Source organism: Alexandromys fortis, unplaced genomic scaffold (genome assembly GCF_014885135.2).
Source record: "Alexandromys fortis isolate MF-2015 unplaced genomic scaffold, M_Fortis_MF-2015_v1.1 scaffold_167, whole genome shotgun sequence".
In the NCBI taxonomy this organism is placed as follows: Eukaryota; Metazoa; Chordata; class Mammalia; order Rodentia; family Cricetidae; genus Alexandromys; species Alexandromys fortis.
The window spans coordinates 2,661,642-2,687,437 of NW_026068050.1; the positions used below are offsets into that span (position 1 = coordinate 2,661,642).

The window sequence follows — 25,796 nt, forward strand, 5'->3', positions numbered from 1 at the left end:
CCCAGTGGCTTACTTTTGACCCAAAGAAAGTAAAATCTATGTGGAGTTTCTTCGATGCCCATTATCTTCTCTGAAGTAGATTGGTGCTGCCGGGAGCAGACATGTCTCATTGTCATTAAAAAGAAGAAGAACCTAGGTTATTAAAACACCTTAAATGCCATATTCTGTAGATCTCTGAAGTGTTTGAAAATGATCTGTGTATTTAAAATATATCTTTTTGACCTTGGTGGGAGCCCACTGACTCTGATCTGACAGCGGGGAACTACAATAGGACTAAACTAGGCTCTCTGAATGTGGGTAACAGTTGTGTGGTTGGGGCAGATTGTGGGGCCGCTGGCAGTGAGACTAGGATATCCCTTCTGCTTGTACTGACTTTTTGGAATCCACTTTCTTTGGAGGGTACCTTGCTCAGCCTAGATATAGTGGGGAGGGCCTTGGTCCTGCCTCAAAGCAACGTACTAGACTAAGGTGACTTCCCATGGGAAGTCTTACCCTCTGAGGAATAAATGGGGTGTAGGGTGAGGGGGAAGGTGGAGGAAGCAGGAGGGGGAGGGAATGGGAACTGGGATTGGTATGTAAAATGAGAAAAGATAGTTTTTTAAAAAAATAAATACATATATAAAGAAAACATACCTAATATGACTATAAGTTTAATTATAATAGGTAACTAATTACTAACCTGCATTTCCTTATTATCCTGAACAGTTGGTAACAATAACTTTCAAGACCTAGAAATTTGCATTACGTTGTTAAATGAGCTGTATAAGTGCAATACCTTGAACAAGATTAGAAACATATGTACAGTATGTTTTAACAAAGTTAATCTCAATTTTGTATTAAGATACAAAATTTGCTTACAATATACAAAAGTCCAATCCAATATAAAATATTTAAACCTAGTAGTTGCTTTTTAAAAATAGACTTAATAATTACCTTTTTATCTTATCTTTATCCTCCCTTTTTTCTTTTTAGAGTAGATTCAATAATCTACCCTTTTATCCTATCATATCCCTTTTTTCTCTCTCTCTTTTTAAAACAAGAACTCTGTTCAACTTTCCTCCTGACTGTAACCAATAACAGATTGTAACCGCCCTCCTAAACAATGACAAATATCCATAATCCAATGAAAGACCAAAAACCACCCATCACACCTCTTGGAAATATGAGCATCATATTCTTATATTCACTTCTTGCTGTCTGGAGGCAATGGCATCTTTAGGGCACCCTAAAAAGAAAAAAAAGGGGCTAATTGTCAAGTCTGGGGAGAGGTAGGTGTATCATTTGTTGTCCAGTTTCTATCTAATGGGAAAGTATAGGGCTTGTCTCAAGTCCTGGCTAGAGTAGTCTGTGAGGCTGTATCATCTCAGCCAGGGACCTCAAAATTGTTCAGAGCAGTTTGTAGTTCAAAGCCAATCTTTAGGTGTGTTTTTTCATCTTAGTGGTGTTATCATGGGCCTGGAGGAATCATCATTGTGGGGTAATTTATTTATGGGGGTCTTTATCATCCCTTTCTGTTTATTTAACATATCCTTTAGAGCTCAGTTTTATCTTTCTATAACTGCCTGACCTGTAGGAGTGTGTGGTATATCTGGAAGATCAACAGCTGTTGTGCCCTGTTCTTGTACAACCTGAATGGTCAGTGACTGCTCCTTATAAAACCTTCTAATATTTTTCCAGAAAACATACATTAATTCATGTCTGTTTCTAAGTTTGGGGGCATGTTAATCTCAGTATTCTAGTGCTGTAACAAATCACATCCCCATAAATTCATTGCTGTGTTAGCCACATATATATATAACTTTAATTTTCCTCTCTGTTCTTTTGGCCCTGTACATTTGACCCATCTTGTACTCTGTTTTATCTGAGATAAAGTTCCAATCCCTAGAATCTAAATATTTACCTCCTGAAGAGGCCAATTTGAATTCCAAGATTCTGGTGAGATTATTGTTACATCCGCACCTGTGTCTATCAGACCATCAATGACAGTGTCATTTATTCATATTTTTAATTTTGGTCTTTGTTCATTTATAGAAGTTTGCCAAAATACTTGCTTTATGGTTTCTCTTGAATTTTTTGTTCTCTCTTCTATAGCTATTCTGTTATCCAGAACAGTATGATTTCTTACAGTAGGCGTTAGGGTTTTTTAATTGCTCTAGGAAGGAGTTTCCTCCATGATGACAGGAAACAACTGAACCAGATCTGACATAGGGGCCTACAAGAGGCCCCTCATAGAGTGTCCCTGCAACAAGAGTGTCCTTGTTGATCTACATTCATTAGTCCAATGCCTGCCTTTGCCACACCTTCCATATAATCCAGAAGGAAGGGGTGTTCTTTATATATTGTAATTTATAATAACAATAAACATTGTTACACAATATAGTAACAATATGCATTATTTCTAGGAATGCCCTGTTTACAATCCCTTTTAAGGTGACCATGTTTGCCAAAATTGAAACACTTGACATTTTAGTTTTTCCTCAAAGCTCTGGAAAACACCTATCCAAACTTCATCATGGTCATGGGATTCAATTTTGATTATATCTCGGATCCATTCCTCCAGTGGTGCTGATCTTAATGGCTTAATTATCCATTTGCATTGAGAACTAGCATTTTCAAAAGCCAAAGATTCAATTATTATTTGTCTAGCTTCTGAATTTGGTACCATTCTATTTACTGCTGAATTTAATCTTTGTAAGAAATCTGTGAAGGCTTCTTCTGGACCCTGTATTACTTCAGTAAATGACTCAATTTTCTTTCCTACTTCTGCAGTTCTGTCCCAAGAATTAGAAGCTTTTGTGCTGCATAAAGCCATGGTGTGGTCATCATAAAAGTTACCTTTCTATAGTAACATAGTCTCCTTCTCAAAGAATTTGATCTTGGGAGATTTCTATATCTCTAGCTTTACTCTGTTGTTCAATAGTCTTAGCCTCTTCTCTGTACCAACTACTCCGTTGTAACTGTGGACCAGGCTCTAAAACAGGTTTAACTAAGTCTATCCAGTCTTTAGGAATAATTCTATTACAGAGTGACCACGAATTTAACATTTGCTTCACAAAAGATGAATGCATGCCATATGAGACTCAATTCCTTGAATCTTCTTAAATCTAACATTGTCCAGTCACCTCTTACAGAGACTCTATCATTTGGCAATTCCTGTAAACTTACTGGATATATTAAGGTTGGTTGTTTGAAAACCTTAGGCTGTTCCTCTCTAACCTTATAATGCAATGCTGAAATTGGTTCTCCATTAAATTCCTCTGATTGGATCTGAATATATCTATGGTCTGTTTTATTATGTTTTTCTAAGGCCTGTATCTTGACAGTCAAGCCAAAAAACTTTTTAAGAGATAAACCAAGAATTATCAAAACAACAAGGATTATCAAAATGATAATAGTATGTCAATTCCAGTTAAATTGATTATCCCTTCATTCAGTTGTTCTATTTTTAAATCATGCATTAAATAATCATATAGAGATCTAACTTTCTCTATTGTACTTTTGTTTCCATTTTTTAACGTGGGAAAAACTCTCCCTTTGAACTAATTTCTCCCTTAAAGAATTCCCAATTTTCTCACCAAATCTGCTGCCAGTGATGATGAAGATGTGAGGCTTATTGCTTCTGTGTAGGATAGTAAAAGCCTGATTGAATTTCAAGGCAGCTACCTAGTTTGACAGCAGCCTGAGAAGGGGGTTCAGGGAAAGCCCACCAGGAAAGAAAAAAGGAAAACCTAGCCTATAGGGTGCTAACTCCAGCTGTGTGAAACTCCAGCCTATGCTGGTGGCTGCAAAGCCATAGTTAAACAACTTTTTTGTGAATTTGTACCCCCAAAATTGGGTGCCAGATTTAGCAAGAATAATAAAAACCCAATAACAGATATTGGGGTTCAAGCTGAAGATCAAAAAAAAAAAAAAAAAAAAAAAAAAACCAAAGCAGCCAACCACTAGTGAACTCTTACCTCTACAAAATGTTCAAACTGAAAAAAGAGTGAGTTCTGGTTTCATTCTGCCTTATATTCCTCACTAGTTCTAATATTAAAGGCGTGTACCACCACCGCCCCGCCTCTATGGCTAACTGGGATTATGTGGCTGCTGGGATTAAATGTGTGTGCCACCACTGCCTGGCTTGTCTGATTGACTAGTGTGGCTAGCTTTGTACTCTAATCTTCAGGTAAGCTTTATTTATTAAAGCACAAATAAAATATAACTATACCAACTCAAAACTTTTAGGGGTTTTCCTGTGTCCTCTCATTTTGCTACAGGAGCACTGCAGTTACAGACATGCCCCCACCCCTGGCAGGAGCGCTGCAGTTACAGACATGTTGCCACTCTTGGCTTTGTGTAGGTTGTGGAGACTGAAACGCAGGTCCTTCCTTTGTGCTTTAGCGCCTTACCCACTGTGTCATGTTCCCAAGCTGCTCCTTTTTTTTTTCTTTTTCAAGATAGGGTTTCTTTATGTAGCTCTTACTGTCCTGGATCTCACTCTATAGACCAGGCTAGCCTCAAACTCACAGAATCCACCTGTCTCTGCTTCCCAAGTGCTGGGATTAAAGACATGTGCCATCAGCACCCCACCTAAATTTCTTTCTAAACTATTGACCTTTGAAAACTATTGATCAATTTCCTGTTGTTTCTGAAGAGTTGGTATTTTTTTCTTTTGAGTTGGTAAATTTTGCTTGTTGTTGATGTTTTCTGCTGTGGATTAGCCATTTAAGTGCCATAGTAAGTATTTTGAGAACGCTAAGAAAGTTAAACTTAAATAGCTGTAGTGACCAGCATAATAAGAGCTCAACACTTCATGAGCACATCATTTCCATTGCCTGGAATTTAGGGATAGAGTCTCATCAGTGACAGACATGCAGGGCCATTTTCATTCAAACTACCATGGCTATGAAGTTGGAATTCTGCTGTAAGGAAGAGTTTTCCTTTCTCCTCTGTAGTCTATAACTGACCTGTTTTATGGCTATAAATGGCTCTTCATGCAATAGATTATAATTCATTTATCCTAATTATTTGATACTTATAAAAATGCTGTTTTATAGAGAATAAGTACTTAATTTAAACTGCAAATATGTGTGCCTTTTTTCTTTTTGTACATTGTACTGATTTTTTTATGATATTCTGTCTGTTACAGGTGTGAGCTCACTTATTAATCTCTTGAGTTCTGCCCAAGATGAAGACCAGCCAAAATTGAATGTTCTGTTGTGTGAAGCTGTTGTTGCTGTTTACTTAAGTTTACTGATACATGCACTTGCCACAAATTCCTCCAACGAATTGTTTCGGCTTGCAGCCCACCCATTAAATAATCGAATGTGGGCTGCTGTTTTTGGAGGGGGCGTGAAACTTGTTGTGAAGCCTCGGAGACAATCAGAAAGTATTGCAGGTAAGAAAAATATGATACAGATTTGTATATAAGTAACTTCCAAAGTTACAGTAAGATTTTGAATGTCTTAGCTATTTACTTTAAGAATGTAGTAGTTTTTTTTTTAAGGAAAATAAATAGCTTAAATTAGAATAAAGCTAGAATTTTTTTCCTTTCTTGTTATAGAAGTAATATTTTTGTTGTTGGAAAGCCAGTACATGTTTGAAGAGAATAAGAAACAGCAAGAAAGGTAACAGTAAGGGAGGGACAGTATAGAGAAAATGAGGTCATTAAAGATGTGAGGAAGGGCTAGCGGTGGTGGCGCACGCCTTTAATCCCAGCACTCGGGGGGGGGGGGGGCGGAGGCGTGCGGATCTCTGTGAGCTCGAAGCCAGCCTGGTCTACGAGAGCTAGTTCCAGGACAGACTCCAAAGCTACAGAGAAACCCTCAAAAAAAAAAAAGAAAGAAAAAAGAAAACAAAAGCTGTATGGAAGTCCCCAGCGCTGTCATTGCAGTTGGCCTCAGATTAAATTTATAGTCATATAAATACAGTTTTAAAAATTCCAGGTGTGTGGCCGGGTGGTGGTAGCGCAGGCCTTTAATTCCAAGAGAGGTGGAGGCAGGCAGATTTTGTGAGTTTGAGGCCAACCTGGTCTACAAAGTGAGTTTTAGGACAATCAGAGCTACACAGAGAAACCCTGTCTTGAATAAAACTGAAAAAAACAAACAAAAAACCATGTGTGTGTGTATTTTTTTCATTATGGTCAGGAATATATTTTTATCCCACTTTTTAAGCTCGTGGGGTAAGGGGAGGGAAGTTTTTTCCTTAAAACGTAGAAAGCACCGTAATTCATCTACAGAACAGGAATGTTATATTACAGATAAGGAACAAGTCACATGAAGAGTTTAAATGACACATTTTCACCTCTGTCCTAAGGCCCATGTTTAGTTCAGGTGTGAGGGATGTGATCTCACCAGCTCCTGTTGCTTCCACCCTTCTTTAGTCCTACATAATTGCAGCACATTTTAAATTTAAAATTTTTTCTCCTAAATCACATTTTTTGTTTGTTTATGGTAGATATGAGATACTTCCTGTCAGTGCTGAGGAGCAAACCCCTGTGCTTTGTGCCCATTAAGCAAGCGTTAGCCCACTGAGCTTCCCTTTCCTACTGGTGTTAATGCGTTCCATTAAGTCGTCCAGGTTTCAGACTTCTGAGAGTGCCTTCATCTTAGTATCTACTCATTCCCTAAATGTGCTATCTTTTGGAGACTGTTCTAGTCTGGAGTGTGAGAAGATCAAGACAAATAGGGGCAGTACGAAGAGAATGGTGAGGAGGGGATAGGACCACTTTAGTGAGGTGGTGAGGAGATGTGTTTCTGATCAGGTTACATTTGCAGTGGATCCCTAGGGAGGTCTGCAATTTTACCATCTAGATGTCCAGACACTCTGGGCAGATGGAAGGAACAGTGAGCAAAGGAAAGACCGAATTTCCTTTCTAAGAAGCCATCAGAGTTCTGATCAATGGGAGAGTGGAGGAGGGTTTTGTGAATCATGATATAGAGTTGAGTTTCTGCTCTATGGAAAGAGAGATAGTGATGGAGGATTTTAAGTAGTGACAGACTTAGGTTTTCTGAAGATCCACTCTCGCTACTTTGTGGAGAATCAGCTATGCAGCAGAATAAAAGTAGGGATTCTGGGAAGGATGCTTTGATAATTGTGGGCTACCATCAAGTATAAGTGGATAAATAACCCATGCCTATGCAAGCCAACTTAATTAAACTCATTGGCTTGTACACACATAAACAAAAAGGTGTGGTCATGCATGCCTTTAATCCCATCACTTGGGAGTAAGAGGCAGGTGCATCTATGTTCCTGAGACCATTTTAGATATTAATAGCGAGCTCCATACCAGCCAGGGCTACATAGTGAGCCCTTGTCAAAAAAAAAAAAAAAAAAAAAAAAGGCATGAAGCAGAAGAGGAGAATTAGAGTGGGAGGTGGTCAAGAACAGTCATGGAGGGTGAATTCATCTCACTGCATTATATACATGTTCAAAAGTGTCATAATGAAACTCATTGGTGGGGCTAGAGAGACGGATCAGCAGTTAAGAGCACTGGCTGCTCTTCTAGAGGACCTGGGTTCAATTTCCAGCACCCACATGGCAGCTCACAGCTGTCTGTAATTCCTGTTCTAGGGGATCTGACACCTTCATACAGACATACATGAAAGCAAAACACCAATGCATGTGAAATAAAATAAAAATTAAAAAAAAATCTTAAAAAAAGAAGCCCATTGAATATGTAGTACATGATTATGGATAAAACTAAGTAGGTGAATAGTGTGATATTTACACCCAGGAGAGGGTTTCTCAGCCTAAAACAGAATGAACTACTAATATATACTGTAATGTACATGAATCTGGAAACTTAGGTCAAAAGAAACCAGGCATACAGAGCACATGTTATTAACTCTACCTGTGCGACATGTCTAGAGTGGACACCTGTGGGCCTGTGGGTCCACCTGTAATGACATTGCTTTTGAACTGCATTTAGGTGGGCACTGTACAGCAGTATAAACGGAGGAGACACCACTGAGTTGTATACTTTTTCTTTTCTTTGGTTTTTCAATACAGGGTTTCCCTGTGTAGCTCTGACTGTCCTGGAGCTCACCTCGTAAACCAGGATGGCTTTGAACTCACAGATATTCCCCTGTCTCTGCTTCCCAAGTGCTGGGATTGAAAGTATATGACGCCACTGCCCAGTTCTGTTTTACCTTAGGTTTATAGATTTATAAAATAATACAAGCAAGTTAAAGTTGGTAATATTCTGGATGTGCTTTGAAAAATATGGCTGTTTGGACTTGTTCTGTTTGTGGCTCTTCCATATCCAATTAGTTCTTAAATTACTATGATATTTCTTTATGTACAATTCTTCCTCTGGTGTGTACCATTTACCATACTCGTTCATATCTTTCTCACACCATCTTCTACTTTCCTCTTAATGGACCAAGCAAAGTGTTCCTCACATGGGACTAGCTTAAGAAGCTTTAGTGAGAACTGCCCATAAGGTGAGCACCTCATATCAGGTCCACAGACTGGCTCTGGTCTGATTCTACAAGTTGGCCTTGTTATGACTCTCCTGATAGCTCTTGTCTACACAAGTGCTTTACCCCTCATTTACATAGTCTCCTTTGACCATTTATTCTGGTTGCTTTTTCTCCTTTCCTTTGTGCTTCTGCTATTTTAAAAAGATACTCTGTATACCCTTATACTCTACATGTTCTTGAAACAGTTTTGTTTTTTCATTGTTTTGTTTGTTGTTTGTTTTTTTGAGTCAGGGTGTCTCACTGTGTCTCTGACTGTCCTGAATTTCATTAGGCGAGGCTAGCCTTGAACTTAGAGATCTTCCTGCCTCTGGCTCCCAAGTGCTGGGACTAAAAGTATGCTCCACTACTACACCCAGATCTTGAATCAGTTCTTGAACACATAGTCATTCACTCAGTCACTCTTGTAAATATTTACAGCGTATGCCATTTCTTTAATGCATCTTTAAAAATAATTGTGTGTGTGTGTGTGCACACACACATGTACCTAACTGCATGTGCCTCTAGAGCCCAGAAGTGTGGTCAGATCCCCAGGAGCTAAACGTATGTATAGTTGTGAGCTGCCTGAAATTGGTCTGGGAACCAAATTTGGGGCCTCTGTGAGAGTAGTACTCTTAACTGCTAAGCCATATCTCTGGCTCCTCTTAATGCATCTTAAGGGATTTACGTAAGCCAGTAGTCTGTATAGCAAGTAACTTCATTGGATGATGTCCACCTGCTTCTTTGCCATGACTCTTGCCATGGAATATTGATACATTGTAACCATGAAAGTTTAAAATTAGTCTAGAATATTGCATGGCAAGAGGAGGAGCAGAAGAAAGGTTAAGTCTATAAACTAATACTGACCTTTAAATTTCATTCAGCACCTCCTGTTCCTGCTGAAGACATAGATAAACACCGAAGGAGATTTAACATGAGAATGCTGGTCCCTGGAAGGCCTGTAAAAGATGCTACCCCACCACCAGTGCCTGCAGAAAGACCATCTTACAGAGAAAAATTTATTCCTCCAGAACTTAGTATGTGGGATTACTTTGTTGCAAAGGTAAGGAGTATGAAGTGTGCAGACTTTAAATGTGTCTGTTTTATTGACTCTCGAATATGTGTCACATCCAAATGATTGATGGAAGAGCTTTTGGTTCAGTCACCTCAGTTTAGAAATTTAATCTCTCAAGTCCAGAAACCAAATAAATAGTCCTAGAAAATTTAGCAATATCAAATGACAATAGATGAGAATAGTCCTAGAAAATTTAGTGATTATCAAATGACAATAGATGAAAAGAATTAAAGTCATGTGGGTCTTAGGTAAAAACTGGAAGTCCGTTTATTAACATATTACAGACTCATCTTTTTAAGTTGATGGGGATTCTTGTTTATTCTGTATCTTCTCCTGTTATCAGCAGTTATCTTGATCAGCATGAATTTGAGGATTAATCAGGCTATGGTGAGGTCCCATGACATCTTTGTTTCTCCAAGCAGAGAAGACTTGTATAAAGATCAGCGTACTCATGGTGATACCTACGCTGTTAGCCTGTCTCATACAGTATTGGTGCATGCAAATATGACACTTGCTGGATTTCCTCTTTTGTGTGAACTAACACTGTAGTCACCTTGTTGTTCATGCCAATAAGACCTCATAGTGTTTTGTTTGCTTGTCTGTTTTTTTTTTTTTTTTTGAGACAGGGTCTCACAATGTAGCCCTGACTGTCCTGGAATTCACTATGTATACCAGGCTGGCCTTGAACTCAGAAATCCTTCTGCCTCTGCCTTCTGAGTGCTGGGATTAAAGGCATGCACCACCACCTCCTGGGTTACTGAAGCATTGAACCTCCTGTTTCTTTGTATACTATGTTGCTCTTAGCTTTTGAAACATTGCTATCTTAGAAATTTGGATTATTTAGTGATCTGCAAAGTATGCCCCAGAGTAGCAGCTCTGAGAAATGCAAGCCCTGGGGCCCCACCTTTTCAATTAAAGACTCTCCTTGCCATCTCTAAAGCCTTTAGCATCATTACTGTTGACAGTGACAACTTGTAAATGGTAATATGCCAACCTATTTTCATTTTAGGATGTTTTTTCGTGACTAATATAAGGTTATGAAAATTTAGAAAATGCAAAAACATACTAAGAAAAAAATATGCCAGGAAATGGCACGTCTGTATTTCCACTCAAAAAGTAGGAGCAGGAAATAGCAAATTTGAGACTGGCTTTGTGTTTCACTTTTTAAAATTAACATTATAAGGCAAACAATTTTTATAACATTAAAAAACGTATAGCTAGCTAGGTGTGGTGGTGCATACCTTTAATCCTAGCACTCCCGAGGCAAGTGGATCTCTGAGTTTGAGACTAGCCTGGCCCGCATAGCTGGTTCCAACCAGTCAGGGATATATAGTGAGACCTTTTCTCAAGAAAGAAAGAAAGAAAGAAAGAAAGAAAGAAAGGAAGGAAGGAAGGAAGGAAGGAAGGAAGGAAGGAAGGAAGGAAGGAAGGAAGGAGAAAGAAAGCCATATAATTATCATTAAAAATTTTCTGTTGTGGAAGCTTCAAATATATACAAAAGAAAAAATAATTTCTAAATCCTTATCTATCACCTAGTTTCAAAAATTGTCAACTTGCTGGACAATTATTTCATTTTACCTTTGTTTACCATTGATTGGTTAGAAACAAATGTAGAACTCATGAAATTTCATTCATAAATGTTTTCATAAGTGTTTTTGGACACAGGGTCTTGCTGTGTAGCCTTGTGTAGACTACTTTGAACTTGCCTCAGTCCTCCTGTCCCCACCTCATAAATCCTCAAAGCATAGGTATGTCCCCTCATACCTGGACAGTATTTAATTTTTACAATGAATTTTGGAGCTTTCTATGCTAGTCAGGATACCTTAGTTAACTTCCTGGAGTTTGCATGGAGAGGAAGGAAAGATCCATCTTCACACACTGTCCTCTGAATATGACAGGCATGCATACAAATGATAATTTTTTAAAAGCTGCTTGATAAACGGCTCTGGAGGATGGCAGCAGGATGGCTTATTGGGACAAGGCACTTGCTGCTAAATGGTAGCCAAATTCAAGCCTCAGTACCCACACGGTGGGAGGAGAGAACTCCTTTAGTTGTCCTTTGACTTGTCTTGTGTGTCATAGTCCACATGTGCCCACACACATGCATACACCCACATAAAATAAATACATGATTTTTTTTTATTTTATTTTATTGGCTTTTTGAGACAGGATTTCTCTGTAGCTTTGGAACCTGTCATGGAACTAGCTCCTGTAAACCAGGCTGGCCTCAAACTCAAAGAGATCTGCCTGCTTCTGCCTCCTGCGTGCTGGATTAAAGGCATGTGCCACCACAGCCTGGAGGCTTTTTTTGGGGAGGGGGCGTTTGTTTTTTTGGTAAAGAGTGCTTTAAAACTAGATTTGGTGGCACATAGCTGTAATCCCTGCACTGGTACTAGGACTGTGGGCACAAGGAGGTGCCAGTTTGAAATCAGCCTGTGCTGTCCTTACAAAACAGACAGGCAGCAACAGTCAAAGAGCAGATTTTTTTTTTTAAAGGCATATGTCACCACACACAGCTTTTAAAGACAATTATGTGTATAGATGTTTTGTCTGCATGTGTGGCGTTAGCACGTACATGTAGTGTCTAAGGAGGCCAGAAGAGGGTGTCAAATCTATTGGAAATGACATTGCAGGTAGTTGTGAGCTACCATGTGGGTGCTGGGAATCAAACCCAGATTCTCTAGGAGAGCAGCTTGTAGTTTTAACCACTGAGCCACCTCTCCAGACCGAAAGAGCATATTTTGAAAAGAATCACACTAGCATTATTTTAAATGGCATCAAGTATCCATCATGTACACTTTTCCTTTGTATCTTAAATGTTTTTATATAGTTGACTTTGAAAGTTAGGGTCCAAAATAAGATTTATACATTGCATTTTGCTGCTATGTCTTAGTCTTTGTCTTTGGTTGTGGTGGGGATCTTATGTAATCTATCTAGATTTTTTTTGAGATGAGTGGGTCATAGGATGTGGCAATGGGGTACTCCTCCAGTGATACTATCTAGAGGGATGCCAAAAGTGTATTAGTAGTTCCATCTTTATAACTACCAGTGTAGGAAGGAAAGGAAGTCCTTGACTGGCACCTGCATAGAGGTGTGATGGAGAAGTAAGATAAGAGAGGAATCAGAGAGAAGTAAAATTGGAGCCCTTCAAACAGTGTTGAAATATGAAGCGGCGGGGCTGCGTCCCCAACACCCCGGCCACTTGGCTAGCTCATGCCTGAAATAACAACACACAAACTGTGTTCATTTAAGAACTGCTTGGCCCATGAACTCTAGCCCTTACAGGCTAATTCTCGCACCTGGACTAGCCCATTTCTAATGATGTGTGTAAGCACCCCAAGGTGCACTTACCGGGAAGATTCTAGCCTAAGTCCATCGTGGGTTGCAGCTGCCTGGGAGAGCAGAGCATGGCGGCTGTCCGGTCCCTCTGGAAGCAGCGCAGAGTCTGACCTCACTTCCTCTTCCGCCCAGAATTCTATTCTGTTTCCTCCTCCCATCTATGTTCTAAGCTATGAGGCCAAGCAGTTGGTTTATTACTTAACCAATGAAATCAACAGATTGATATATGACACTCCCACATCAAAACAGGAAATGATTCTATCCTTCCAGAAGCAGGCACAAGTTAATAGGGTAGCTTAACATTATAAGACCTGTGTAGAAAGCCAGGGAAATGCAGAGCAGGGGACATTTGGCAATGTCCAAAGCCCAAAGGAAAACCAAAGTCCTAAAAACATACCTGGGCTCTGACCTGTATGTGGAGGAAAGAAACACAAGAGAAGAAAAAACAAAGAAGAATTCTTCCTTAGGTTTTAATTCTCTTGTCTGTGTAGAATTGAGTGAGACTCAGACTCATCTTCTTTTAGGCAGTTCTGTTGAATCTCAGATATTTTCCCCCTGATAATTGTGACTTTTGTAAATCTCGAACTTGTTAAAGAAAGTTTTGCTTAGATTGGCACAATTTAATGTATTCAGTTTTAGATCAGAGTTAAACCGTATGTTGAAATACTGTAGAAATGTTTAAGTGTTTTAAACATTTACTGCATATTTAATATGTTGTGAAATTGCATACTTACCAATGGCTTTGCCTTTCGTTGCAGCCATTTCTTCCTCTGTCTGATAGTGGTGTCATCTATGACTCTGATGAGAGTGTTCACAGTGATGATGAAGAAGACGATGCCTTTTTTTCAGACACACAAATACAGGAACACCAAGATCCTAATTCCTATAGGTAAACAAGCCTCCTATCCCCTTTTGACCTTCTTTTGCAGAAAAATTTGATATTATTTATAACTATATGTAGCTGGATGAGGTAACTCATACCTTTAATCCAAGCAGAGGTAGGCAGAGAACTCTCTGAATTCTAGACCAGCCTGGTCTACAAAACAAAAAACCAAACAATAATCCAAAATTTAAAAATAAAAAATTGAGACAGAGTTTATCTAAGTTTTTCTGGCTGACCTAGAACTTGCTGTGTAGACCAGGCTGACCTCAAACTCCATCTGCCTTGGCCTCCTGAGTGCTATATTAAAGTCACTTGACACCATGCTGGCTTTCAGTTTTGTTTTTGAATAAATTAATAATATTACAATGAATTTATATTGAAAGTGATATATATATATATAAGTGATATTTTAGGAGTTATCTTTCAGTTAAGTTTCTAGATAGTTTCCATGAAAATTGTAAAACTAACATGTAATTGAGAAAAAATATAACATGACTTTAGAACTTCATCAATAAATGATATGCTACTAATTTTTTTGTGACTGTACGAGAAATATTTTTCTACTTAGGTAATTTTCTTTTATTCTAAGTGTGATACATTGTTAAAGTTTCCTCCCTTCCTTCCACTTTGTAGATCAAGGTGGACTTGAACACACAGAGATCCACTTGTCCCTGCCTTCCAAGTGTTGGAATCAAAGGTGTGCGCCACCACACCCTGCCTAAAGTTTTATTTTTCAAAGACTATAAATAAGCCATTTTTTGTGTAATAAAAGTCAGAGACTGCTTTTCTGAGTTGAAATTGGGCCAAACAGTTGATAGGAGCATCACTGCTCTTTTCCTGTGATTCTGTTTCTAGGATGATAAGTAGTTTGTTTATTTTGTTTTGTTTTTCTCTTCCCAAACAGCTGGGCTCTTCTACATCTGACAATGGTTAAACTGGCACTTCACAATATAAAGAATTTCTTTCCTATTGCTGGACTGGAATTTTCTGGTGAGTTTGGAATTTGAAAGGTGTCTCAGAGTTTCTATTGCTGTGAAGAGACACCATGACCACAGCAACTCTGATAAAGGAAAACATTTCATTGGAACTGGCTCACAGTTTCAGAGGTTCAGTCTGTTATTATCATGATGAGAAGCATGGCAACATGCAGGCAGACATGGTGCTGGAGAAGGAACTGAGACTTCTACAACTAGATCCCAGGCAGCAAAAGTGAACTGAGCTTCTGAGACCTCAAAACCCACCACCCCCTACTTACATACTTCCTCCAAGAAAGCCACACCTACTCCTAATGCCACACCTCCTAATAGTGCCTCTCCCTGTGGACCAAATATTCAAACACATGTGTCTGTGGGGGCCATTCCTATTCAAACCACCACAAAAGTCAGTTAAATATAATAAATTGCTATTAAGTTAATATTCAAAATCTGTATAGAAGAACATTTAATATTTTAAAAATATTGCATTTCCTATTTTGCAGTCTTCTTTTGCAGGCTCCAGTCTATGTTTTGAATTTGATATAAGAACTGCAGTCTGCCTAGAAGACTGAAAGAATAAGAATCTAGACCAGGAAAGCTGGGCATTTTTATTTTTCTTCGCTTGTTTTAGTGCTTTCCGTTTTGTTGAAAGCATGAAGATTAAAACTAATAATAGTCTTACAAGATTTATGTGTTCAGATCTGTTTATTTTCAGGAGATTGGCTCTAAGAGTTCAGATTTTGCAGATGTCTAGTGACCTGATTTTCTCATCTTCTAGAGCTCCCTGTGACATCACCATTAGGAATTGCTGTCATTAAAAACTTAGAGAACTGGGAACAGACTCTGCAGGAGAAAATGGATCACTTTGAAGGTCCACCCCCTAACTATGTCAACACATACCCAGCTGACCTCTCAGTGGGAGCTGGGCCAGCTATTCTGCGAAATAAAGCAATGCTGGAGCCTGAGAACACTCCATTCAAGTAAGAAATTTCTTAGAATCCTGATGATAGTGTAGCTTGGTTTAACTCTTCTAAGAAACAATTTGACAGAGTATGTCAGTAGCCTTCAGAATAGTTTTTACAATAAAACTGCAGCCAGGGTTCAGCAGTGTTTTATAGCTGCATTACTTTTGTTTTTTGCTTTGTTTTCTTGTTTGTTTTAGACAGAATTTCTCTGTGTAACAGCATAGACTCTTCTGGAACTCACTTTGTAGACCAGACTAGCCTCAACCTCATAGAGATCTGCTTGCCTCTGTCTCCCCAGTGCTGGAATTTAAGGCTTGTGTCACTATTCCCGGCAATATGTTACTTTTGTAGTTGGGAAAAAGGTCATTTACTATCTGTTGTGTTTCTTACTCTTCAGGGAGATTTGATAATAATCTATATTGTAATCAGTGTTACTGACTTTTCTGTGAATAATTAATTAAAAGCAAAACAAAGATTTTAATGTTATTTTGATGCCCTACCTACCTACCTCAACCCTTTTGGTGAGCGTCATGACTTCAAAAAATTATTTTTGACTAACACATAAAAATATAAAAATTATATTTTCATAGGTTTATATGTGATATATTAACATATATACACAATATATAATATTTAAATTGGATTAAATTTATGTGTCTGTATGCTTTGTTTTAAAGGAACCAGCCATGTTTAGCAGTAGTATTCACAAGATGATATACTTAAACAATTGGAAATACTATCTGTTTTTTTATATTCATCCGTGTGCTTTTACTATCTGGAAAGCCTAGAATATAATTAAAAACCAAAAACCAATGAGCAATGAGTCACTTGATATTTATCTCCCCTAGTTTATTCAGTGCCACTGGAAAATTGACTACTCGGTGTATATTCAGGAAAATCTAAAATTAAGAGGGAAGTAAATCTTTGAACACACTTGGAGGATTTGAAGCAAATGTCTGCAAAAGCTGTGTTTTCTCTGAGCTGATTGGTTGTCAACCATTTGTCCATTTGATAGATCTCGGGATGCGTCTGCACTGCCAGTCAAGCGACTCTGGCATTTCCTTGTCAAACAGGAAGTTCTTCAGGAGACATTTATTAGATACATTTTCACAAAGAAGAGAAAGCAAAGTGAGGTATTCTGAGATTAATTTTTTTCTGTTGTAGTTTTTCTTTAGTCTCTCTTTTTAACATATCTGATTTTTAGTATTTGACTTCTTTTGAAAATGTATTTTCGGATGGGTTGTTCTCTGTTATTTTTAGACATTCTGAGGAGTAGCCAAAGCTTATCAAGCTTTAGTGAGCTTTTATAAAACTTAGCATCTCCATCTCATAGCCATGAAACAGTGCAAGTTCCATGGTAGAGCAAGAAGGAGGGGAGAGGGAGAGTAAACATGTTCAACAGTTAAGAACACTCACTACTTTTTCAGAGGACCTGAGTTCTGTTCCTAGCTCCAAGTCTGGCAGCTCACAACTGCCTCTACCTCCAGCTCAAGGGGACATGACACTGTCTCTGGCCTCTGGCCTCTGTGGTCACCCACACACGTGTGGTATATACACACTATACATACATACATACAAACAAATAAAAATTTTAAAAACAAAAACTGATATGTTGACTAGTTCTAAAACATTTGAAATTTTTGGCATAAGAAGGTAGCTTTATTCATCAAATCGGTTAAAGAAAAAATATTTCACAAATCAAGCTTTTGTCAAATTAATAAATATGTCAGACCAGGTAGTTGACTTAGCAAGCTGATTTTTCAGTTGTTGACTTTCACTGAATTAACCCTTCTCAGGAGGGTCAGAGAATCTGAATGGACTGTTAGGCTGAAATTGTCTCATCAGGACCACTGAGGAGAAGTTTCAGGCTCTGATCGTGTCTTCTGGGGTTCCCACAGTAGAGGAATATTTTCAGTTGTACCTCCCTTACGACTTGTCAATCAGGGCTCAAGCAAGTATACTTTTTTCCCCTGTATACTGTTCTCTTAAACATTTATTTACAAGGAGAATAATCTTCTGGTTATGCGATTACTCAGAGTTGTTAAAAAGTAAAAATGAAACAGTGAAAACAAAAGGTGCTTTTCTAACAGTGTGAAGCCATGGGTTCAGTCTTTAGAACCTAAAAATATAAAAATAACTGGAGGGGGCAGCAAGTAATGTCATAAGTGGGAAGATGGCTCAGGCAGTAAATTGCTTTCCGTGCAAGTATAAGGACACGGGTTAGGTTCCCCAGCACCTATATAGAAGTCCAAGTGTGGTAGCAGAACTGAGAGGCAGAAACAGGTGGATCCAGGAAGTTTGCTGGCTGGTAATTGATGAGCTCCAGATTCAACGAGAGGCCCTGTTTCAAAAAATAAGGTGGAGAAGGCCTGAGGAAGACACTGCGTATTGAGTTCTGGCCTCCCTGTGACCTCCTGCACATATATCAGTATATACATGTATATAACACAAAATTAAAAGAAATAGGTCTTATTTTTAGAGATTATAGTTTGGAGAATTTTAAGTTATATAAATTGTATACAAATAATAAATTTTTATTTTGAAATAGTTTTTAGGTTTTCATGTGTATATGATAGAATAACTAGTTATGTTGTTTTAATTTGTTTATCTGATACTTTGTTTTATCCAATTTAATTTTTGAAGTCAGTTTTGTCATCTCTTATGATAACTATTCTAGCTTGAAACTTTTCATTCTCTTTATGGTTTGTTTTATGCATGTGTTTTGTGTTTGTGACGGTGTGGTGTTCTGTAGTCTGTAGAAGAACATGTGGAGCAGGTCAAACACAACTCCGTAGCAGAAGATTGCCATATCAAGGTAGTCTCCCGTGCGCTCGCTGTCTGCCACTCACTTCTTCAGGTTCTCGGAGCTAACCCTAATCTCTATGCTAACCACAACCTCCCAGCTGAGGAAGATAACTTGCTGCTCATCCCTCCTTGAGTGGAGGACAGGAAACACCCTGTGTCTAGCTCTGCTCTGTTCAGCCGTAGATTCTTCTTTCTTGTTCTCATCTCCACTTCTGTCACATGTTTGAGCTGTTTTTTAAACCCAGCTGGACTTTCTTCTTGACTCTCCTGCTCTACTTCCCCCTTGTCTCTGATCCTCTGGATGCCTTCCCCTCCCTTCTGACAAGTCTTTATTCTTTTCCCCTCATCTTCCTAGGTTCTTTGTTCCATTTCCCAGCCCTTCCTGTGTCTCGTGCCTCTCCTTTGACTTTCTATGACTCTTTCACCCATGCCCCTCTACTCTCTCTCTCTCTTTCTCTCTCTCTCTCTCTCTCTCTCCCTCTCTCTCTCTCTCTCTCTCTCTCTCTCTTTCTCTCTCTCTTCCTTTCTCTCTCTCTCTCTCTCTCTCTCTCTCTCTCTCACACACACACACACACACACAAACACACACTTTTTTCAGAATATTTGAGAATATTTGTGCATTTTTGGAAGAACTAAAATATATAAATTGTGAAAAATTTTGGCCATCTTTTGTAGTCATTACTCTGCACTCACAGTGGGACTCTACATAATTGGGGTGTTTGATTACAGAGCATCAGAAGCATGAGAGCAGATTTCCCAAACTAATTTCCAGTGCACTAATGCTCCCCCACTCTCTCTTCCTGCTGCTGCTACATTTTCTTCTGACTGAGCTGTAATCCTATGGGATTTCATGTCTGTGTAGAGTCACACAGCAACAACTAACCCTCAGCAATGTTTTGTAGGTCGAAGCTGATCTGGGCTATCCAGGAGGGAAGGCAAAAGTCATTCATAAGGAATCTGACATGATCATGGCGTTTTCTATTAATAAGGTAAACATTGTAGCCATTATAAACAGTGTGGTGACTTTTGGTGAAACTGCCCAAATCATTGTTCTCTCTTTGCTTTTTAGGCAAACTGTAATGAAATTGTTTTGGCTTCAACACATGATGTTCAGGAACTTGATGTCACTTCTCTGCTGGCCTGTCAATCATATATATGGATTGGAGAAGAATATGATAGAGAATCTAAAAGGTGTGTCTCATGGTTGATTATAAATACCATTGTCTTCAGCCAGTGCCTGCTAAATTATTGGGAAGAGAAAGATGTTACCTCTCTTCAGTTGTGCAAGAAACAAACATAATAGTTTTAGTTGACAATAGAAGTTCTTTACTTATATCAAAATTTATAAACTATTCATAGCTTTCCCATTAAACTTTTTTTAATTTATTTATTTATTAAAGATTTCTGCCTCCTCCCCGCCACCGCCTCCCATTTCCCTCCCCCTCACCCGATCAAGTCCCCCTCCCTCATCAGCCCAATAGTATTTAAACCAGAATAGGTTTAAAACTGTCACTTTGGTATTTAACCCCAAGGCAGTGTCAGGAGTTACATGGTACTTGGTAAATTTAGTTCATCTGGGTAATGAAAGGAGAAAATAGAATGTATAAATTTATAGACTAATTGATGAGCTGGTCTCATTAATTCTATAGTGTTACAGATAAAAATGTCATCAACTTTAGTTGTCATCCAAAGAGTTTTGCAGCACTATTTTTTTTTTAATTTTAGGCTTTTCCTAGATGTTTGTCTTTATGTTGCATTTCTCCAGTCGGGGTTCTGTGTCGCAGGACGGTGCCCTAGGGGCTGCTTCCCATGTGCATCCTTCTGTTAGTTTAACCAGGCTTTAACCAAGGTTTAGAGTGTTCGAACCATTTAATATAGTATACTGTGCCATAAACAACTTCCATTCATGTTTTATATGATGAAATTAATATTTTAAGATTTTTTTTCTTTTTTGTTTTTGGATTTTTTGAGACAGGGTCTCAGCTGCCCTGGCTAACCTACAGCTTACCATGTGGCTGAGCGAGACCTTGAACTCCTGGTCTCTACCTTTTACTTTCCAAGTAGTGGGATCACAGGCCTTAAGAAAAACTTTAAGAATCTTTAAAATTATATTTCTTATTTCCTTAAAAGTATAATTTGGGGGGCTGGAGATATAGCTCAGAGGGTAAGAGCATTGCCTGCTCTTCCAAAGGTCCTGAGTTCAATTCCCAGCAACCACATGGTGGCTCACAAACATCTGTAATGAGGTCTGGTGCCCTCTTCTGGCCTGCAGGCATACACGCAGACAGAATATTGTATACATAATAAATAAATAAATATTTTTTTTTAAAAGTATAATTTGGGGTTAGGGCAATAGCTTAGAGCCCCTGTTTAGCATTCAAGAGTCTTGAGCTCAGTTGCTCCTGGGATAGGAAGGCAGGGATAGTTGGACGCGGTGGTTTGTATCTGACACTTGGGAGAGTCGGGTACAAAAGAATCTAAAGTTCAAGGCCAGTCTAGGCTACAAAGCAAGACCTTGTCTAAAAACAAGCAAATAGCCGGGGGCGGTAGTGGCGCTCGCCTTTAATCCCAGCACTCGGGAGGCAGAGGCAGGTGAATCTCTGTGAGTTCGAGGCCAGCCTGGTCTACAAGAGCTAGTTCCAGGACAGGAACAAACAAACAAACAAACAAAAAAAAAACAAAAAAACTTCAGAGAAACCCTGTCTCGAAAAATCAAAAAAAAAAAAAAAAAAAAAAAAAAAAAACAAGCAAATAAAGGATGGAGAGAGCTTTAAAGGGTTTGCTGCATAATCATGAGGACCTGAATCTGGATCTCCAGGATACATCTACCATCTGAGTAGCAAGTATCTGAAATACCAGCACCGGCAAAACGTTGAGAGGTAGGTTCCGGCAGCTCATTGGCCGTCCAGCCTAGCAGAAACGGGGAGCTCCAGTTTAGGGAGAGACCCTGTCTCAAAAGAATATGGTGGAGAGCAGTCGAGGAAGGCACCTGACTTGAGCCTTTCACTTCCAAGGGTCTGTGCAGCTGGAAACACATACTATACATACAAAAAAAAAAAAGCAAATAAATGGAAAATAAAATAATTTGATATATGGGTTACGTGTATGAAAGAGATCACTTAATATTTATGTTTACTCAAAATCGATGCTAAATACTCTTTAAAAAGTTTTTATTATACATAATAGGTTTCATTATGGTATTCTCATACATATACATAATATATTGATCATATTACTACTGGCCTCTTTGCTTTTCTCTGTTCCCAGCTGATCCTCTTTCATTTTCTCAGCTAGCTTCCCTTCTCTTTTTGTGTCTTTTGTAGGTGTGTTTGTGACCCCATGGATTTCATTACGGTTGTTTATAGGACTGTAGGACTTCCCCAGTGCTATACCCCTGAAGGAAGTGTGTCTCCCTGCTCTGTCAACCATTGCTGCCCATATAAATCCTCACAGAGGATTAAAATACTTGTTCTAATTTTGTAGCAATAAAGCTGCTCCCACAGATAATATATTAGACTGAATTTAAATTTTGTTTGAAGGGGGAAAATTCTAGTATTAATATTGACTAGATTAAGATTTGTGCCTAAGTTGTTTGTTTGTTTTGCTTTTTTTTTTTTTTTGAGACAGAGTTTCTCTGTATTGCCTTGACTGTCCTGAAGCTTGCTTTGTAGACCAGGCTGGCCTCAAACTCACAGAAATTCACCTGCCTCTGCATCCAGAGTGCTGGGATTAAAGTTGTATGCCACCATTGCCCTGTGTCTAAGTTTTTAATCAATGGATATTTATTCTATTTTTTAAATAATAACTTAACTGCAAAAGAAAGTTATTTGAAAAAAAGAAGTGCTGGGCAATGGTGGCACACTCTTAAGTTTGAGGCCAGTCTGGTTGGTCTACAAACCAAGTTCCAGGATAGCCAGAGCTGTCATACAGAGAAACCCTGTCTTTAAAAAAAAGAAGAAAAGAAGATAAAGAATAAAAAGGAAAAACCCTTACTAAATCTGTATCCTCAAGAAAAAAAAACATTGAAAAAGAATCTTATATGATTGAATAAAATCTCTGTAGTTTGATTTGTGTTGAGAGAGCAAAACTTTTATGCAACTGTTTTCCACAGTTCAGATGATATTGATTACCGTGGTTCCACCACAACCCTATATCAGCCTGCTGCAGCCGCCCATGCTACAAGCCAGGTGCACCCACCTCCGTCTCTGCCATGGCTAGGCAGTGGGCAGACCAGTACTGGAGCTACCGTGGTATGTCTTATTTCTAGGCACATGTGGTGTCTGGGTATGGGTTCCTTAAGAAGTACATTGAAGTTACTTGACATAGAAATGGCCCTAAAGATGAGAATAACTGATTTACTTTGAGTTTCCCCAGTGTATGATTTTTTTCATACATCAACCACAGGTCAGAATGGATGTTATTATCCCCCAGTATCATTTTATAGATGAGCAAACTGAGACACAGAATAGTAAAGCAAAGTCAGAGAGGAGTTCATGTATATTTATGTTTGAAAATTGCCTCAGATTACTGAAGGTTAATTCTTCTTGGTCAGTAGTGAAGGAGCCCTATTCTTTCATGTTCTTCTCTGAAGAATATGGATACCAGCTGTGGTCAGTGGTGCATGCTTGTAGTCCTCACATTCAGGAGGTTAGGTGGAAAGACTGCAACTTTGAGGCTAGCCTGGGCTACATAGCCAGATCCTATAGGAAGGAAGGAAGGAGGGAGGGAGGGAAGGGAAGAGAAGGGGAGGGGAGGGAGGAGGGGAGGGGAAGGGAAGGGAAGGGAAGGGAAGGGAAGGGAAGGGAAGGGAAGGGAAGGGAAGGGAAGGGAAGGGAAGGGAAGGGAAGGAGGAAGGAAGGAAAGAGAAAAAACAATCTGATGGTTCTCAGGGAGGGGGCAGTTGGATGAGAGTCCCTTTGTCACTAGAGGAAGCAGTCTGTAATGTCTACACAGTGCAGGGCTGTACAGTGAGTGACAGCTTCTGTTTACACAGATGTGTGTTAGGTGTTCAGAGTCCTCTGCAGGGCTTATCCCAGTTAGTCTCTCATGGGAATTCTTCTGACGCTTGTCCTTCCTCGTCCCTTCTGGACGTGCAGCTTAAACCTATCTTTCCTCTTAAAGCTCATGAAAAGGAACCTCCATAATGTGAAGAGAATGACTTCACACCCTGTCCACCAGTACTGTAAGTATCTTGTCATCGGAGGGTTTGAAGTGTCTTTTCTCGTTTTGAAGAAAGGAATTATTGAAAAGCTTCAGTTTCTTATCCCCCCTTCTGTGTTTAGATCTCACAGGTGCCCAGGATGGCAGTGTACGCATGTTTGAGTGGACACGACCTCAGCAACTCGTCTGTTTCCGTCAAGCTGGCAATGCAAGAGTTACTAGATTGTATTTTAACTCACAAGGCAACAAGGTTTGTTCCTGGGAGTTAGTGCTGAATACATCTAAAATAACTGTGAATACTGAGGATAAAATATTGATTAAAGCTGTATCAAAAAATTTTAAGGATCCTGGGGTTAAACTGAGTAGTCAGTTTATTAGATTTTGTTTATATAACCCTTTTTCCTACAATAGAAATACAAATTCACAAATCAGTCATTCATTTCAGCATGGTGTGAGAGAAAACTACTTCTGTCCCCAGTGCCGTTGACATCATCCAGCTTGCTGGAGTCTTAGGGACACCCAGTATTCTCCCTCCCTCTGTTGTGGAGGCTTAGGGAAAGACAGTGAAATAGGGTGTGGAGCTCACTTAGAAGGTGACAAGGAAGGCGGGATACTCAGACTTTGTGGGAAGCCCAGTGGGCATGGCTGTAGGAGGAGGTTTGTGAAGTGGGATCTGAGCAAGTCTCCTGTCTAGAGGTGATCTTACCTTTGGCAGGAATTTTGAGGGTCTGTGTTTGATGTTCATGCCATTCTTACAGTGTGGTGTTGCAGACGGAGAGGGTTTTCTGAGTATCTGGCAAGTTAACCAAACTGCATCGAATCCTAAGCCTTACATGGTAAGTGCCCTCATATTTCCAGAGTACGTGTAGAGAAAGAACATGGTGTTGGTGACGTGTGTCTGCCTTAGCAGTGTGTCTCAGTAGTGGTTCTGTGGGAAATGACAGTTCTGCCCAGCATGAGCAATCAGTCTTGCCTCAATCTGGATAGAAATTTCCAAACAACAGCAAACTACTTTTGCTTTTTACCTTCACGGGCAACCTTAAAGGATTTTCCCTGTATGTGGTTCAGGTTGGAATACCTTTATAATGACACTTTTGTCCTTATTGGAAACAATTCTTTTTTTAAAAAAAAATGTTTTTATTCATGACAACTAAATTTTAGTTGTAGAATTTTATTAAGTACATAATTAAGATTCAGACAGGTTCTGAGCATGAACTTTCTTTAGAATTTTTCCTTCTAACCAGCTTGAACTCTAGCCCTAAAAGGTTACTTCACACATTTATCCATACTGTGTTAAACACCTGATGACACAGAGTGGTGTGGCCTAGGAGGGGAAGAGGATACTGTCGTGAGTGGGAGTTAAACTTTTTTATTAGATAAACTCATTTTGTTCTTATGTGTTTTGCCTGCATGCGTGTCTGTGCACGCAGAGGTCAGAAGAGGGCATGAGGTCCCTTGGAGCTGAAGGTAGAGATGGCTGTGAGGCACCACATGAGTGGAAGAGCTATGCAGGCTTCTGTCCCTGAGCTCTCTGTAGCTCCGAACCCTCTGCAGCCCTGGGTGGGACCATTAGATAAATAAATGGAGACTTAGACAGCCCAGAACCTTCTGGGTCCTTTCTAGAGTATCTAGATTTTTTTAAAAAAGTTTTTATTAAAACATCTTTTTCATGCAATGTATTTTGATCATGTTTTTCCCCTTGCCATACATATACATATATATGTGTATACACACACATACATATATATATATGAGATAAGAATATCCCTTGGATTAGTGCACTGCAGACTGCCATAATGTCTTCTCAGAAATGCAAGTATCTTGAGAGTGTTTTGTCTTCAGTCTGATGCGCTCATGCAGAATAATATCCTGTTTATTTTTAAATACCGCATCCTCCACCTGGGCTCTCTCTCTGAAATTTCTCTACTCATCATCTGATATAGCAAGAAAGGAATACTTGGCTTAGTAGACAGTGTCCCACATTTCAGGGACTTCTTAGTAATCTTTTAGGGCAGGTTTAGACGTGTAGACTTTGTGAAGGGCTACTTTTAAATGTGCATTTGTGATTGGCAAAGCTGGGGTGGACACAGGGAGCACAAAGGTGGCAGAGGTGGATGTTTGTATTCAGACTGCACCACTGCCTAGGGTTAGCTG

General features: G+C 39.2%; 1 protein-coding gene across 9 annotated transcripts in view; it reads left to right on the forward strand.

Annotated features, from left to right (window-relative positions):
- The window catches only part of Dmxl2 (Dmx like 2), a 121,583-nt gene that overhangs the window by 89,487 nt on the left and 6,300 nt on the right, over positions 1 to 25,796 (forward strand). For 5 of the 9 annotated variants that reach the window (XM_050119419.1, XM_050119410.1, XM_050119411.1 and 2 more), the window contains 13 exons: positions 5,132 to 5,380; positions 9,326 to 9,504; positions 13,614 to 13,744; positions 14,643 to 14,728; positions 15,491 to 15,692; positions 16,693 to 16,810; positions 18,430 to 18,492; positions 19,385 to 19,471; positions 19,552 to 19,673; positions 22,594 to 22,732; positions 23,604 to 23,664; positions 23,765 to 23,892; positions 24,401 to 24,478. In XM_050119419.1, coding sequence (XP_049975376.1) covers positions 5,132 to 5,380; positions 9,326 to 9,504; positions 13,614 to 13,744; positions 14,643 to 14,728; positions 15,491 to 15,692; positions 16,693 to 16,810; positions 18,430 to 18,492; positions 19,385 to 19,471; positions 19,552 to 19,673; positions 22,594 to 22,732; positions 23,604 to 23,664; positions 23,765 to 23,892; positions 24,401 to 24,478 — 1,643 coding nt within the window. The remainder of the gene's footprint in view (positions 1 to 5,131; positions 5,381 to 9,325; positions 9,505 to 13,613; positions 13,745 to 14,642; positions 14,729 to 15,490; positions 15,693 to 16,692; positions 16,811 to 18,429; positions 18,493 to 19,384; positions 19,472 to 19,551; positions 19,674 to 22,593; positions 22,733 to 23,603; positions 23,665 to 23,764; positions 23,893 to 24,400; positions 24,479 to 25,796) is intronic. The other 4 variants (XM_050119416.1, XM_050119415.1, XM_050119417.1 and 1 more) reach the window with 1 other exon arrangement.